The sequence below is a fragment of the Mastigoproctus giganteus genome, chromosome 9, assembly GCF_048544385.1.
Source record: "Mastigoproctus giganteus isolate SK-2022 chromosome 9, ASM4854438v1, whole genome shotgun sequence".
Taxonomy (NCBI): Eukaryota; Metazoa; Arthropoda; class Arachnida; order Uropygi; family Thelyphonidae; genus Mastigoproctus; species Mastigoproctus giganteus.
The window spans coordinates 229,796,946-229,811,840 of NC_143583.1; the positions used below are offsets into that span (position 1 = coordinate 229,796,946).

The 14,895-nt window shown below is 36.0% G+C and overlaps 1 protein-coding gene across 3 annotated transcripts in view; it reads left to right on the plus strand.

The window, feature by feature from the left end:
* The window catches only part of LOC150081165 (ERI1 exoribonuclease 3-like), a 72,458-nt gene extending 58,893 nt beyond the window's left edge, over positions 1–13,565 (plus strand). For all 3 annotated transcript variants that reach the window (XM_090381394.1, XM_090381395.1, XM_090381396.1), the window contains 3 exons: positions 775–871; positions 5,542–5,648; positions 13,386–13,565. In XM_090381394.1, the coding sequence (XP_090237520.1) occupies positions 775–871; positions 5,542–5,627 (183 nt within the window). In that variant the 3' untranslated portion in view covers positions 5,628–5,648; positions 13,386–13,565. The remainder of the gene's footprint in view (positions 1–774; positions 872–5,541; positions 5,649–13,385) is intronic.
* The last annotated feature ends 1,330 nt before the right edge of the window (positions 13,566–14,895 follow it).

Here is a 14,895-nt window from a genome sequence, read left to right on the forward strand (position 1 = left end):
TTTATTTTTAAAAAAATCAACATTTTACAATCCAGAAATATTAAGAAGGTAATCTGGCACACTCGAATCAACAATCATATGACTCCATGCAAAAAAAAGAGTGACATTTCTGTCTTTATAAGATGCTTGGAGAACTAGCGTGTCCTTTAATGTTTTCCAGTCAGTATAGATTATGCAATATTCTTAATTCTCAGTAGTGTATTACACTACTTTCAAACAGATGGCTTTTCCAAAGGTTAATTAGCTATTTGTTTAAAAGATGAGACTGCTATGACAGCCTGTTCCACATCTAACTGGTCCCTCATCAGATAGAAATGGTCTCTATTGACAACACACAAACAGAACACCGGTTTGATGGGTGCTGCTATGTGGTATATGAAATCAGAATTTTCACTTCAGAATAAAGTCAAAGTCAGAATTTTCAAAGTTTCAAAGTAATATAGCTAAAACTATCTGTTCAAAATAGTACTGTTCTAGGGTGTTTCTTTACAAAGGCAAGTTTGTTGTGCTGTGAGAATTAAGATCTGTTGCATTATCCATGCAATTTAAATTCTGTTCACAAAAAGAGATGAAAGGACATGATAGCCATTATAAATGTAAATAAGTTGTTATTTAGTTATTTATAATATTATCTAATCTTTCAAAATCTGTAAAATTTTAAAATCCAGCACTTCTTAAATCCCAAGGGTGCCTGATTTTAAAAAGTTTGCTGTATTATTATTGTGTAAAATAAAACTTTTTGTAAGAATTGTTTCATTTCTTTTCATCCTTAAGGGTGTCTCAGATATTACTGGTACATGGCCTAAAGGGCTCTTTGCAATTTTGCAAACCCTTCAACTGGTACATGTTGGAAAGCTGCACAGTGGAATTGGTGAGTGTACTTAACTGGTTTAAACTTGATAATTAAGTAGATATATGCCTGTTCGTAGAATAAGCTTGAAAACACTATTGTGTTCATACCTTGAAAAAACTGTATTGTACAGTCAGCTTCACAGTTAACTCATTAGCCTTCTTTTATCTTGGCCTTGATCAAAAACTTTGCTCCAACCTATTGCAGCCTTGCTCACATACTCTACAGTCCATTTTTTAGCATAACAACAGCATCTTTTGTGGCAAAGATTTCTGGTACCATAGGAGGTAGCTATCATCAGTGACTATTGTGAGGGAAAGGGGAAATATATTGTGCAAAAAAAAGGTGAAATGGGGCTAGCATATGTCTGCCAGGGGCTAGACTTAATGACATTATAGAACAGTCACCTTTTGAGGCCACAAAAGGCAATATTGTTTTACTCATTGTTATTTACTTAACAAGTACAGGGCAATGTTGAGAAAAAGTTACAAGTTAGGATTAAATTTGGAAGTATCTAAAATTCTTCATTGACACATAGGAGAGAGTACATAATGAGAGCTGTGGTAATCAATTTGTATATGGAAAAACTCTGCAAGGGGTGTCGATTAGTATCCCAGAATGGCCTATGTGTAACAGGAGAGGTTGTTTTAACAGGGATGGGATACACTTAAATAGAAGGAGGTGCAAGAATGCTATCAAGGCAGTGCTAGGTGATTTGGAAAACTGCTAGCTGACTAATAGATTAACAGCATCCATAAGCAAAGGTAAAAGTGATTCTTGTGCTGCTTCTGTAAGTATAGATATGGCAGCTTAGAAAATGAGGTCAGAGATGTTAATGACCCTAATAACAGTATGCTACTTGCAACAGGATCTAGAAACGTTGAGCAGATGGGTTGAGAAGGGGCAACTGAAGTTTAACATTGACAAATGTAAAGTACTGCATATGGGTAGCAGTAACCACAGAGTAACGTATCAACTGTGTAGTACTACACTCAAGGTGGTAGAGAATGAAAAGGACCTGGGTGTAATTGTGCAGTCAGATATTAAGTTTTTTGAGCAGAGCAGACAGTCTCCAAAAGCAGCTCACGGTGTCTTGTCAATGGTATACAGGAATTTTTCTACCAGGGATAAGGAGATTATTATCCCCTTGTATAAGGCAATGGTCTGACCACACCTTGAGTACTGTATACAAGTCTGGAGGTCTCATTTTAGGAAGGATGTAGAGCTGCTGGAACAGGTACAGAGAAGGGCAACGAGATTAGTGAATCGAAGAAAGGGGTGCTCTTATGAAGAAAGGCTTAAGTTTTGCAAATTACAATGTCTGGAGACGAGGCACCTACGAAGTGATCTGATTGAGTTGTATAAGGCCTTGAATGGTTTGAGCAAGCTCAATGCTGATGGGATTCTTCCTCTTGCTCAGTTTAATTTCCTGAGGGAACACAAATTCAAATTGAGGAAAGACAGTTGTAGAATAGGTGTGTGGAAATTTGCGTTTGGACAGCGGGGTGGTTAATTGCTGGAACAAACTTCTATCTGCGATGCAGAAGTGGACAGCTTAAATAAATTCAAGGCAAAATGAGATAAACATTTGGAACGAATGGATGATGGGTGAAATGAGAAGGTTTTTATTTATTTTTTTTTTTGGCTGATGGTGTATATAAGCTTGCTTTCTTGCATCATATGCCTCTACTAATGCTAATGCTGACTGCCTTCTAATTTCTCCATAAGTGCTCATCATCATCAGCCATTTTCAATCCATTGCAGGATGAAGGCCTCTCCAGCAACTTTCAATTTCCTTCTGTTTTGTGCAGTGACCATCCATTTACTACCCACAAACTTGTGAATTTCATCTGTCCATCTCCGTTGTTGTCTTCCAGATTTTCTTATAGCTCCTCTTGGGTACTTTTCTGTTATTTTGTTAGTCTATCTGTCATCATGCCTTTGAGCTATGTGTCCTGCCCAAGTACATTTCAGTTCTTTAGTTTTGATAAGAATGTCCTGTACTTGAGTTTGCTGCCTAATCCATGTGTTTCTCTTCTTATCTAACAGTTCCATTCTTTGCTGTGTAGTTCTCAGCTTCTCTTCCATTCTTTTGGTGAGTTCTCAAGTTTCACTTCCATAAGTCATGGTGAGGAGTATACATTTGTTCATTATTTTACGTTTCAGACAAATTGGGATATTGCTCCTCAGTATGTAACTATATTTCCTGAATGCTATCTATCCAAAATTTATTCTTCTCTTGACTTCCAGCCATTTATCATTATTACAGCTAATGACTTGTTCCAGATAAGTATATGACTCCACCTATTCAATTACTGCTCCTTCAATCATTATATCCCTTTCTGTGGCATACTTTTTCATCATTACTTTTGTTTTAGCCATATTCATGTTTAGTCCAAAATCCTTACTAACTCTGCATAACTAATTAAGGTTTTCCTCTAATTCTTTGGGATCATTGTTTATGACCACAATATCACCTGCAAATTGGAAATGGTTTAAGTACTCCCCATACACATTGACTCCTTTCTGCGACCAGTCTAATCTTCTGAAAGCTTCCTCAAAGGTAGCAGTAAACAACTTCAGAGATATTGTCTCCCCTTGTCGAACTCCTTTCTCAATTTTAAATTTGCTGCTGTCTTTGTCTAGTCTAAAAACTGTCAATTAAATGTATGTTGGAGAAATGTATGGCCATAGTCAGTTCTTTGAGGAAATGTGGTCGAACCGATAGAAAACGAAATTCGTGCAATAGTAGAACTTGCTAAGTTGGTAGGAGGAAAAGGTTTTGATTATATGGCTACCAAAGCCCTCATGAGTAGCACAGTTGGTAGAATCGCTGTCATCCCCACACTGGGTGCAAAAGATCTAAGTTCGAATCCCGTTGATGAGGGGAGGAATTTTTATGGGTCTTTTTCACAACATGGCTGAGTTGGTCAGTGTCAGGCGAGGATGGCATGGTTTTTTCTCCCGGAAACTCTGGTTTTTCATCCAGAAAAATAGAAAATCAACCTCAGAACACATGCAATTTGAACATACAGAGCAACATAGTCTTAGCCACCGATGCTCCTAAAAAAAAAAAAAAGAAAATGATATGATTACTGAAGATGTTCAAGAATTACTGGTAGAAAAAGAGGCTGGCAAAGCAGATTTGGTGTAAGTGGCATCGGAGGCAAATCAAATCAATTCAGACGATGACTTCCAAAATTTGCACTAAAGAGCATACGGAATGGCATAAAGTTAGCCGAGCAATTAGAATCTTATTTTTTGAATTCAGATTCTTCGACTGAAAGGAGCCCAAAGTTCAAAAGGGAGCTTCAAAAATACTTAGTTTCATACGATGAAATTACAAAGATCTATCAAGCAAAAGCAAACAAACCCAGATTACTGATTTTTTTAAAGAGAGCAGAAGATACATGAAATCTAGAATGGTGTATTTTTGTCAGTTTTGTTAACATTTTGTTAACGAAATGGTGTATTTTGGTTAGCTCTTGGAACATAACCCCCTTTTTGTACTGGTTCTTAGTCCCGTATAATATGGTTTTGCACTACACGAGATTTTATAGGAATCTAACTACCATGTTATATGAGGGTTACCTGTATTTTCCTCAGCATTTTACAATATTATTACGTCCATTTAATATGAATATTATTGTCAATAATTGTTAAAAAATTTAAGAATTCTTAAAAAAAAAGTGAATATAAACATTATTTAACAAAAATAGTCTTATTTTGAAAATTTCATTATTAAGGATAAGGAACTGTTTTTTGCCCATATTTGATTCATAGCCAGAAAATTGTTAGGGTCAAATCCCTGATTTAAAATATTCTGCTTTTATATATTCTGGTCTAGAAAAGGGCAAAAAGCAGGTACCTATGTAAGGAGAGACTGAATAAATGGGCTGCTGACTTTGTTAGAAATGGTAGCGAGATATTCTGATTTGATTTGATTGAGGTTTATAAGGCTCTGAGAGAGGGGGAAGGGAGGTAGGCTCTAGGTGATAGTATAGTGGTTTCACCTTTTGTCACTCTTGAAGAAATCGGAGTACAGATCCTGTCAGAGACTGAAAAATGAGAGACTATCATAGACTACGAATAGCATCCTCAATCAGGCTGTAGTTATTCCATCTCTGGCAGAGGGAGTAGGCTGCTCCCCGTGAGTTATTCTGAGTTTTTGAGCCATCACAACACACACACACACACACACACACACACACACACACACACACACACACACACACACACACACACACACACACACACACACAATGTACAGACATAGTATATAGAAATCATGAGAACTAGATTACCATTGAAACTGGTGTACCAATATAGGTTATATAACAAAAATGGTAGGATAGATGAAGTTGAAATTTTCATAGTACTTAAATGATACTAGAATGGGGCATAAATTCAAATTTTTGGGTGGGGGAGGGAGTTATAAACTGGATTTTAGGAAATTATGCATGAAATTTTTCCTTTAGCCACTGAGTTGTTGAGCATTGAAATAAATTTCCTTCGTAGTAATTGAAGTTAGTGTCTTTGAAATTTCATCCTTTGATGAAGTGTAAGTTAAAACTTGTACTTCAAATGAAGCACCTGTTTTTTTAGCTCCAGCTAATTTCTATATATTTTTAAATTATATTAATAACACTTCTATAATTCTTGAATGATTGTGATGTTTTTCTTTCTCTTAGATGATTGTCGAAACATAGCTAAAATAATGAGAGCTCTTGATGAGAAGGGCTATGTTTTTGAAAATACAGGAAAATTTACTGAATAGCTGCATGGAATTTCCTCATGGGTAATTTTTTTTTTTTTTTTTTTTTATATAAGTTATGTGTATGCTTAGTGCATTGAAAGGAGGTAGCTGTTATAATTTTATTTTTTTATACATATATTTATTATTTTTTTAAAAATTATTGTTTTTGGACTGAAATACTAATCATTCTGAATTGAAATCTTGGTTCTTCAGTGTGACTTAGATAGACTTCAGGAATGGTCAGAAAAATGGCAGCGATGCTTTAATCCAGCAAAGTGTAAGGTATTACACCTGGGGAACTGTAACCCCAAAATAACTTATACATTTGGTGGAGTTGAACTAAAGCTGGTAGTGGAGGAAAGGGACTTTGATATTATGATATGGTCAGATATGAAGTTCTCCGAGCATTGTAGACTGGTTGCAAGAAAGGCCCATGGTGTCCTATCAGTGATTTATCAAATAATTGCTATTAAAGATAAGGACATCATAATCCCATTATATAAGGCTATTGTAGACCACACTTGGAATACTGTGTTCAAGGATGGAAATCGCACCTAAAGAAAGACATTGTGCTTCTTGAAAGGGTAAGGTAAGTTACCCGTCATCCAAAGATGACGGGTAACTTACCTGGCGAGATCTGCAAAAGGAAAGACTTCAATTATGAGGAAAGACTTCAAATATGTGGGTTGCTGAGCTTGGAAACTAGGCACCTTAATAGCGGTGTTTAAGGCTCTGAGAGGCATAAGTAAAATGAATGAGGACGAAATTTTCAGTTATAAATGATTCTAGAACTAGGGGCTCTAATTTCAAGTTACAGGAGGGGGAGATGTTTATACTGGATTGCAGGAAGTTTTATTTTAGCCAGTGCGTTATATTAATTACTGGAATAAGTTACCTGCATGGGTGGTAGAGGCTGACAGTTTGGGGAAATTCAAAGGTCTGCTTTGATTACTTACAGGGAGGAGGTAAACACATAGGTTGTCTATTTCCTTTTCTCTTATACATTTTTTTTTTTTTTTTTTTTTCATTTTTTAAAATTTTCTTATTATTATTATTTTATTTTTTTCTTATTTTTTATTTTATTTTTTTTGGCTAGTGCAGCATAAGCCATAGGCTTCATTGCACCATGTGGCCATTGCTAATACTAATAAGGTGAATGATGCAGCAAAGACTTGAACCACTGTTGTTCCTGTCAGTTTGTGAGATGAGGCATTGTCATCCAGCAATAGCACTCCTCGAGACAGCATTCCTCGTCACTGCTGCTTGATGTTTTCTCACAATTTGGTTAATAGGTCCATGTAGTTACCTCCTCATCACAGTTTTACCCTTTTCAAGGAAATCAGTGGGCAGTATTCCTGAACAATCCCAAAGGCTGTCAACAGAATCTTCCCAGTTGATTGTACTATGAATGTTTTTTGGACTGGGCGACCCAGTGTGTTTCCACTGTATGGTAGCAAAAGAGAGCTGGTGATGTTCACTCTTGCCTGTATATGATCATCGCTTAGCAAGATACCTTAGTGACTGGTGCACATAGTTGCCGATGCACCTAATAAATCCCGAAACAAACAAAAACAATACCTTAGTTGTGTGTAACTGCTTATGTAGGATGACATGTACTGACCCAGGGCAAACCTTTACTTTATTGGCTATTTGTTTAATGTTCATTTTACAATCTTCCATAATTAAATTATGCACCTTGTTGACCCATTTCCTCATTTTGGGCTGTTGCTGGCCACCCAGTCCTTGGGTCCTCTTCAGTGCTCTTTGCCATGCTTAAATTCAATAAACTACCTCTGGATTGTACGCTCTGATGGAGTAGATTCACCTTATGCATTGTTTGAATGTTGAATTGTTTTGGGTAATTCCACGTTCTCTTTTGTTAGAAATTTTGTAGCTGTTCGCTGGTCAAATTTTTACATCTTTGGATTCTGAAGCCAGCAGACTTCAGAATCACACTTGCCAAAAAGAAACAGAATAAGTTATATGGCTGAAATTTTGTACAGATACTACTATCTCCCATTATTTGAAATTTATACAGTACCTCTCACAGGAATGCCAAGGGATTTTAAAAGCCAACTTCACTGTTTTCCTTTCTCAAAAAATTATGTATGTATTAAATTTTAAGTCAAATCTTACCAATATTGAGGTATACTTTTACAAGTATGAATATGATTTGTACCTTTGTACTTAAATGTGGAGTATGTGTTTGACAAAACATTTTGAATGCTCATTGTAATCATGAAATTTTAAAACATATACCAGTCCCTTGGTTCTGTGCAAATGCTGAAAATTATTCAGAAACTCATGGTCTTGATTGCCTTTTTAGCTTTGGGAAGGGGTGTCAGGGATTGGGTTTCACTATTGTATATACATAACCAAGTTGGAAATGTTGTGCAAGCATAACCAAAATCATAAAGAAACAGCAAGATATTAAGATAAACAAAAATTTTTAAGTGTCTACATTTACAGCACTTTTTGGTTGACTGCGTAAGAATGATCACTCGTATTCATTATGCCACACCCCTTGGGTGCATTTTGAACACATTTATGTGTTGCAGCAACACATAAATGTGTTCAAGCTCAGTGCTATTTTATACTTATATGCATTGAGGGAATTCACATTAGTAAATATGTTAATTAGCTAATGTGAACTCTAACTTCTTGACTCCCAATAAAAGTGAACAAACATTTATTCAAAAAAAATTATAAGCAAAAGTTAGTCGTCATCATATTGCACCATCTAAAGAAATAAGTGCAAGTTGAAAACTTTTTATTATTTTTTTTAAACAAGTAGTGGAGTGATAATGCAAAAAGATATGAAGTTTTTACCTTTAAAATTTTCAGAACTGCAACTGCGTTATTGCCACTGTAGTGCAGGGTCATTTTTCTTCTAAGAAGTGTCATTCTACCTGGATTCCTCCCCAATAATTATCATTGTCAGCCAGGAATCGAGATAGAATGACACTTCTCATTTTATACTTGTTGCTTTCCTTGAGAAGGTGTGATATGTTATCTGCCACATGGCAGGACCATGACAGCCAGAAATCACTTGCATCTATATTGAAGAAGAACCACCACCAAGTTGTGATCAGAAATGCCTATAGGATCACTCATCTCCACCTTATTAGAAGGGTTGTGTACTTAGAAGGGTTGTTTGTGAGAAACGATTTGATTGTTTCTTAATGTTGCAATATCCAACTTCATTAGATGCAAAAGGTTGAGAAAGAGGTTATTGACTTATACAGCAAATATAAGATTAAGCAAAATTTTCAAGGCAAAATATAAAAGTCAGCTTATACATTGGAATATTAGGTAGTTTGAATTTGTCCCATAGTTTTAGTGTCCCTTTAAATCCTGAAAATGTCCCTAAAGATTTCATCTTTGTTTGTTTTACTGTTCCCCTTTCAGAGACTTATAAACTTCATTTAGATGCACCCTCAAGAAGAGAATATATGAACTAAGCACTATAGTTCATATATTCTCTTCAGTTAATTTCATTAGCTAGTCTTGATAACTTTGTCTTTGAATCTTTTTAGAAGAGTCCAATGTCTTTTTTCATTCATTATCTGAATATATATATACATATATATTATTCTTTAGTAATATGATAATTTATGTTGTATTTTACTTTTAATATACTTTTATAGTGGTTTTCCTTAAATTATTTCTAGATTTTTCTGTTGTCCCAGTAGCTGTTTTAGCAATGCCCGGGTACGAACAGAGTACATGTCGAGTACGAACAGAGTACGAACAGAGTAGGGGATTGACGACCATGTGATGTAATACAAATATGTATAAAGATGTAATACAATAAATGTATAAATATGTTTAATATTTTATCATTTTGTCATAAAGTAGTATTGCTACAGTTTTTCATCTATAATTAATATGACAATTTCTTTAGCAATACGTAACAAGTTGAAAAATAATAAATGAATAGGCCCTGGGCATTTAAGATAACCGAGTTTAGGCTAGCTTAAAGACCAGTAATGTATTAACCATAATACCTATGAGTAGAAAACACCTGTAATTAAGAAAATAAACACAATAAACCACAATAGAAAGATAAAATAATATATACATATATATATATATATATATATATATATTTTTTTTATGAAAACCTCAAGCAAAAGATATTTAGAACCTATGGTACTTAGTACCATGTATGGGTTGAAAACTGACAAGACTAAATGTACTTGTTGACATTAGACTTCAAATTCTATAGATTGTCATTTTTTAGGTAATATGTGCTTGTTGACATTAGACTTGAAATTCTGTAGATTGTAATTTTCAGGAAATATGTGCAAAAGGAGACTGTTCCTGAAAAAAAGTTGGAGTAAATGAGGAAGAAGAAAAGTTGGTTCTGTGAGTTTCAAGTTGGACAAGTTCTGTGAGTTTCAATTTGTACTGGTTTGGAAGAGAGTGGCAGAATTATGGATGCCAATTCAGAAGAACAGTGCCCATGGAAGTATTTGTAGAAAAGTAAGCCTTCTACCATCACCTGCAGTGAGCAGCCAGAGGAAAACTGGATATCCACTCACAAAAAACAGTTGACAATCCATAAGATGGAAGTGTATTCAGAAGTCTTTTAGGCCAAACACAGCCAAAGGTTTTAGAAATGTCAAGAGCAATTGCTTGAGATTCATCCAAACTTTTGCATTGAATTTGTCCCCAGCACAGATAGATAATATAATCCAATATATCACCAATGGATTGATACTGATGGAATCCATATGGTGATCATGGATCATATGAAAGGTTTCAAAGATAGTGTAGGAGTTTGTGGTAAATGGATTTCTCAATTTCTTTGGAAATAGTAGAGGTAAGTGCAGTGGGACAGTAATTGGATGGGAGAGATTTGTAACCCTTTTTGGGAACTGGCTGGATATGAGAAAATTTTCAAGCAGAAAGAAAAAATTTTTAAATTGTCTTGGAATAAGACAGTTTAAAAAGGCTACACAGAAGAGGGGCAAGCCCAGGAACACAGTTTTGAGAGCAAGTAGTGAAAATGCCTACAAGACCTGCAGTTTTCTTGGTATCAAGACTTCAAAATTCTTCTGACATCCTTTTAACAGAAAACCACAGGAGGCATTGAGTGGAGTGTACTGTGAAATGATAGAAGTTGGTTTACCAAGATTGTCAATGCAAGAGTTGAAAAGTAAGCTGCTAGTAAGTCATTAATCTGTCTCTTTTTTACCTCATAAAAAAAAATTATGTGAAAAAATATTATCTGAATTGTGGTCAAAGCCATTTTTCTTACATAGCATCAAGCAAACAAAGTTTGCTACTTAGTGCAATGATCTTATATTGTGAAAGCACCTTCACCATGTGTTGCCTTGCCATTGCATTACTCTAAATAAAACATGCTACTCCAGTGGAGAAGTGTATTGCCATTTTATTTAGTGTTTGTCACTGCCTAGATTTGAGTTTCATCTCTGTTTGAAGTCTGATGGGTGAGCAGGTAGGCAACTTTAGCAACCCAGTAATGAGAAATATTGACAGTATATGAGATAGTGGCACTGGTGATTCCCACAACTCCACTATCGGTTAGGCGCCTCCGTAGCCAGGTGGGAAGGAGCAGCAGTGCGTAGCACACCCTTCTTGATTAGACCGGGGTTCTAGCCCGTCACCACCAAATACGGAACATGCGGAAAGGTCAGGGAATGACCACCGCACCGGAGCAATATGGCCTTAGTTGCTAATGCTCCTAAAAAACCAAATAACAACATAACAACCACTATCGGTTCTCTTGTGCTGAGATACAGTTCCTTGTAAAGACCAGAAAGTGTAAGTGATGTGTTGTGTGGGATTCTGCTTTTCTTCTGGCCTCTTAGCCCAGGAGGCCCACGGAACACCACAGATCCCTTGTTTCCATCCATGGCATGGGAAGCTGGGCCAGGGAGTCAAGAATCTTTATTCTGGCTAGGCCACCCCTGGGGTTGCCTGAGCTTTCCAAGGAGGGCACTCCCCCACAAAAACAAGAAAAAATAAATAATTTTTTTTTATATAATTAATAGTCAAGAGAGGGGGGCAGGTAGAAAGTAACAGCTGAATGATAGAGAAAAATGTTCACCGGGACATTAGGTGAAGCGAAAGTGTGTATGGGCAAATGCACAGGAGGAAATGACAGGGAGAATGGGTTCCTGTATTGTAGCCAGTTGGTGTAGTAGTCCAAATGGCTCTGTAGTTCCCACACTGGAAGATTCCAGTGTAAGCAGTGTTGATCTAAGGATGTCCGTGAGTTGAGAGCATCCAACATGGAGATGTTCAGGGAACAGCAGTGGTGTGAAGATTATTTTAAAGTCTAGTTCTCCTGTGTTCAAAAACAGCTTGTGCAAACAAGAGTCAGAAGTAGAGAGGAATCACCAAGAGAAGAATGATGATATCCAACTCTATACCAGCTGATCTCCAGCTTCTCACTAAACCTATAAAATGATTGCAAACAAGAGTACAAAAGAATCATAAAAGTACACCGAAAATAGCAGGAGTATTGGGATGAAATCACCAAAGAAGCCATTACAAAAAAGTGTATACCAACGGTAGCCATGACAAGACCAAAGCCTTCTCCCTGGTTTTCCCCCGGCCTCTATGTCACTTTTGTACTAAATGGCCATGGCACATTTAATCAGAAATTAAAAAAATATGGGTGTTGCAAATAACCCACTGTGGCACTGTATTCCCCCCGAAGGCTGGGACCACATCATGTACCACTGCTGTACCTATAAAGGCCTCAGAATTTGCCTCATCACAAATATTACTGATAACGATGTACCTATCAAGGTATTATCAGTAATATTTGTGAGCACTACTATCACACCCTTATCTTGTTTGCACAAGCTGTTTTTGAACACAGAAGAACTAGACTTTAAAATGATCTTCACACCACTGATGTTCCCTGAACATCTTTATGTTGGATGCTCTCAACTCACGGACATCCTTAGATCAACACTGCTTACACTGGAATCTTCCAGTGTGGGAACTACAGAGCCATTTGGACTACTACACCAACTGGCCACAATACAGGAACCCATTCTCCCTGTCCTTTCCTCCTGTGAATTTGTCCTCTCTCTCTCTCTCTCTCTGAGTAATTCAGAAATTTTTTTTGGCTGGTGCAGCATAAGCCTCAGGCTTCCTTGTACCATATGGCTAACAATACAATAATAATAATATCTTTCTTTAGGTGTGTGAATTCTTGGAATTTACCACATGACTTCTAGGTGGAGAGTGGGAATGCCATCAAGGATTTGGAGGGTGGGCGTACTACAAGCAAATGACTAAAGTTATTTCCAAGTGATTTTCGAGCATTTCAGTTGATTGAATAGAACGTTAATCTGCAAATTTTCCACAAACAATTATTGAATAATAATAAAAATATATAAAAGAAGTTAGCTCTTAAAAGAAAGGAGACAACTTCCTTCTTCTTGTATATATAACTAATTTTATAACACACTAACCATTAATCTATCTTTATCGCTTGGTCACTGCTGGTGGCACTGCATCCACCTCCTATGTGGAGATGGATGATTGGGCGAGTAAAGGGTGATTTACCAATTAATTAATTAACAATATATAAAAGTAATTCTTTTATTATTCACTACATAAGGTTCACTCAACTTTTTTTTATAATACATACTTATTTCCTCCTAAATGCTAATAAAAATGAAATTAAACATATATTTTATGGATCTTCTGTTATTTAAAAAAATAAACAAATACCAATGTGTATATTATGCTGAATATTATAAACTGTATATTTGTTATGTTCTGTCCTTCTAGATTCATTGAAGAATGCATTTATTTTTTGAATGGAAGACTTCCTGCCATCTTGGTATTTGGATTGATGCCATATTTGCCTCTTCTTTGGACATTGCTCTGAATGAGATGCAGTTTTCGTTCCACATTTCAAATATAACACTTACTTCATGGATCTTCTACAATTTAATAAAATAAACAAATATAAACATACAATACTTCAAAAGGTAATATGTAATAAACATTTCAGTAATGTATTTATTTACTCCTGGATTATTAATAAAAATTATAAATATAATATGTACGTTTCATAGATTTTCAATCCAATTTACCTCAAAAAATTATATATGAACAGATATACTACACTTAAATGAAGGCACATGGACACTTTGTAATGTTATTTTAATTTCAATATATTTTTAAGTATATTTTTCTTTACTTAATTTGTTTCTTTGAGCAAGCACATCCACAATTGCTATAAGTGTGGCACAGGAAATTGAACACTGAGAACTTAATATTGATTACTGTCATTAACAATACTGCAAGCCTTTGTATCATCTGCAAACTTAAACATTAAGCCTACTATGCCTTTATCAGTATCATTAATAAATATTGAAAACTGTAGTGGGCCCAGTAAACCCTAGGGGACTCCATTAATAACATTGGTCCAAAGAGAATAGTGCCCATAGAAAACCACTCTGTCCTCTCCCAGTAAACTATCCCTTTATAAAAAGCAGAACTTGCCCCTAATGCCAGGCTGCTCCAATGTGTACAGTAGTCCATGTTATGTTGTTATTTTGGTTTTTAGGAGCATTAGCAACTAAGGCCATATTGCTCCGGTATATGCGGTGGTCATTCCCTGACCATTCCGCATCTATCGTATTTGGTGGTGACGGGTTCGAACCCCGGTCTAATCAAGAAGCGTGTGCTACGCACTGCTGCTCCTTCCTACCTGGCTACGGAGGCGCCCCAGTAGTCCATGTAAGAACAGTATCAAATACTTTTCTTTGAACTGTATGATCAAAATTTTTTTTTCCCATTTGTTATTTCCTATGTTGCCCAGTTCCTATGTTATTACATCTCAGTAGCCAATCAGATTAGTTCAACAAGGTTTCCCTTTAATAAATCCATGCTGCGATCGCCATGCAGTTGCATGTCAATCACAGCATTCCTTCCTAATGCATCTGTATTACTTCTTTAACCATTGACTCCATTATTTTTCCTGGACAGAACTCAAGCTATTAGGTCTGTAATTACTCATGTCACACTTTGATTCCCCCCTTCATGAACTGGGGGAGACATTTGCACATCTCCAGTCCATGGGGACCACCCTTGAATCCAAGGATGCTCTCATAATTATGGCTAAAGGTTTGCTTAGCTCCTTTGCTTAGCTTAGCTTAGCTTTGCTTAGCTCCCTTAATATAATTAAATAGACCTAGATCTCATGAAACACAGATGCCTTTTATATATTTAGCTTCAGCAATTTCTCTTCCACATATTTCTCAGTTATAACAAAAACCATTTATCTCCCAGT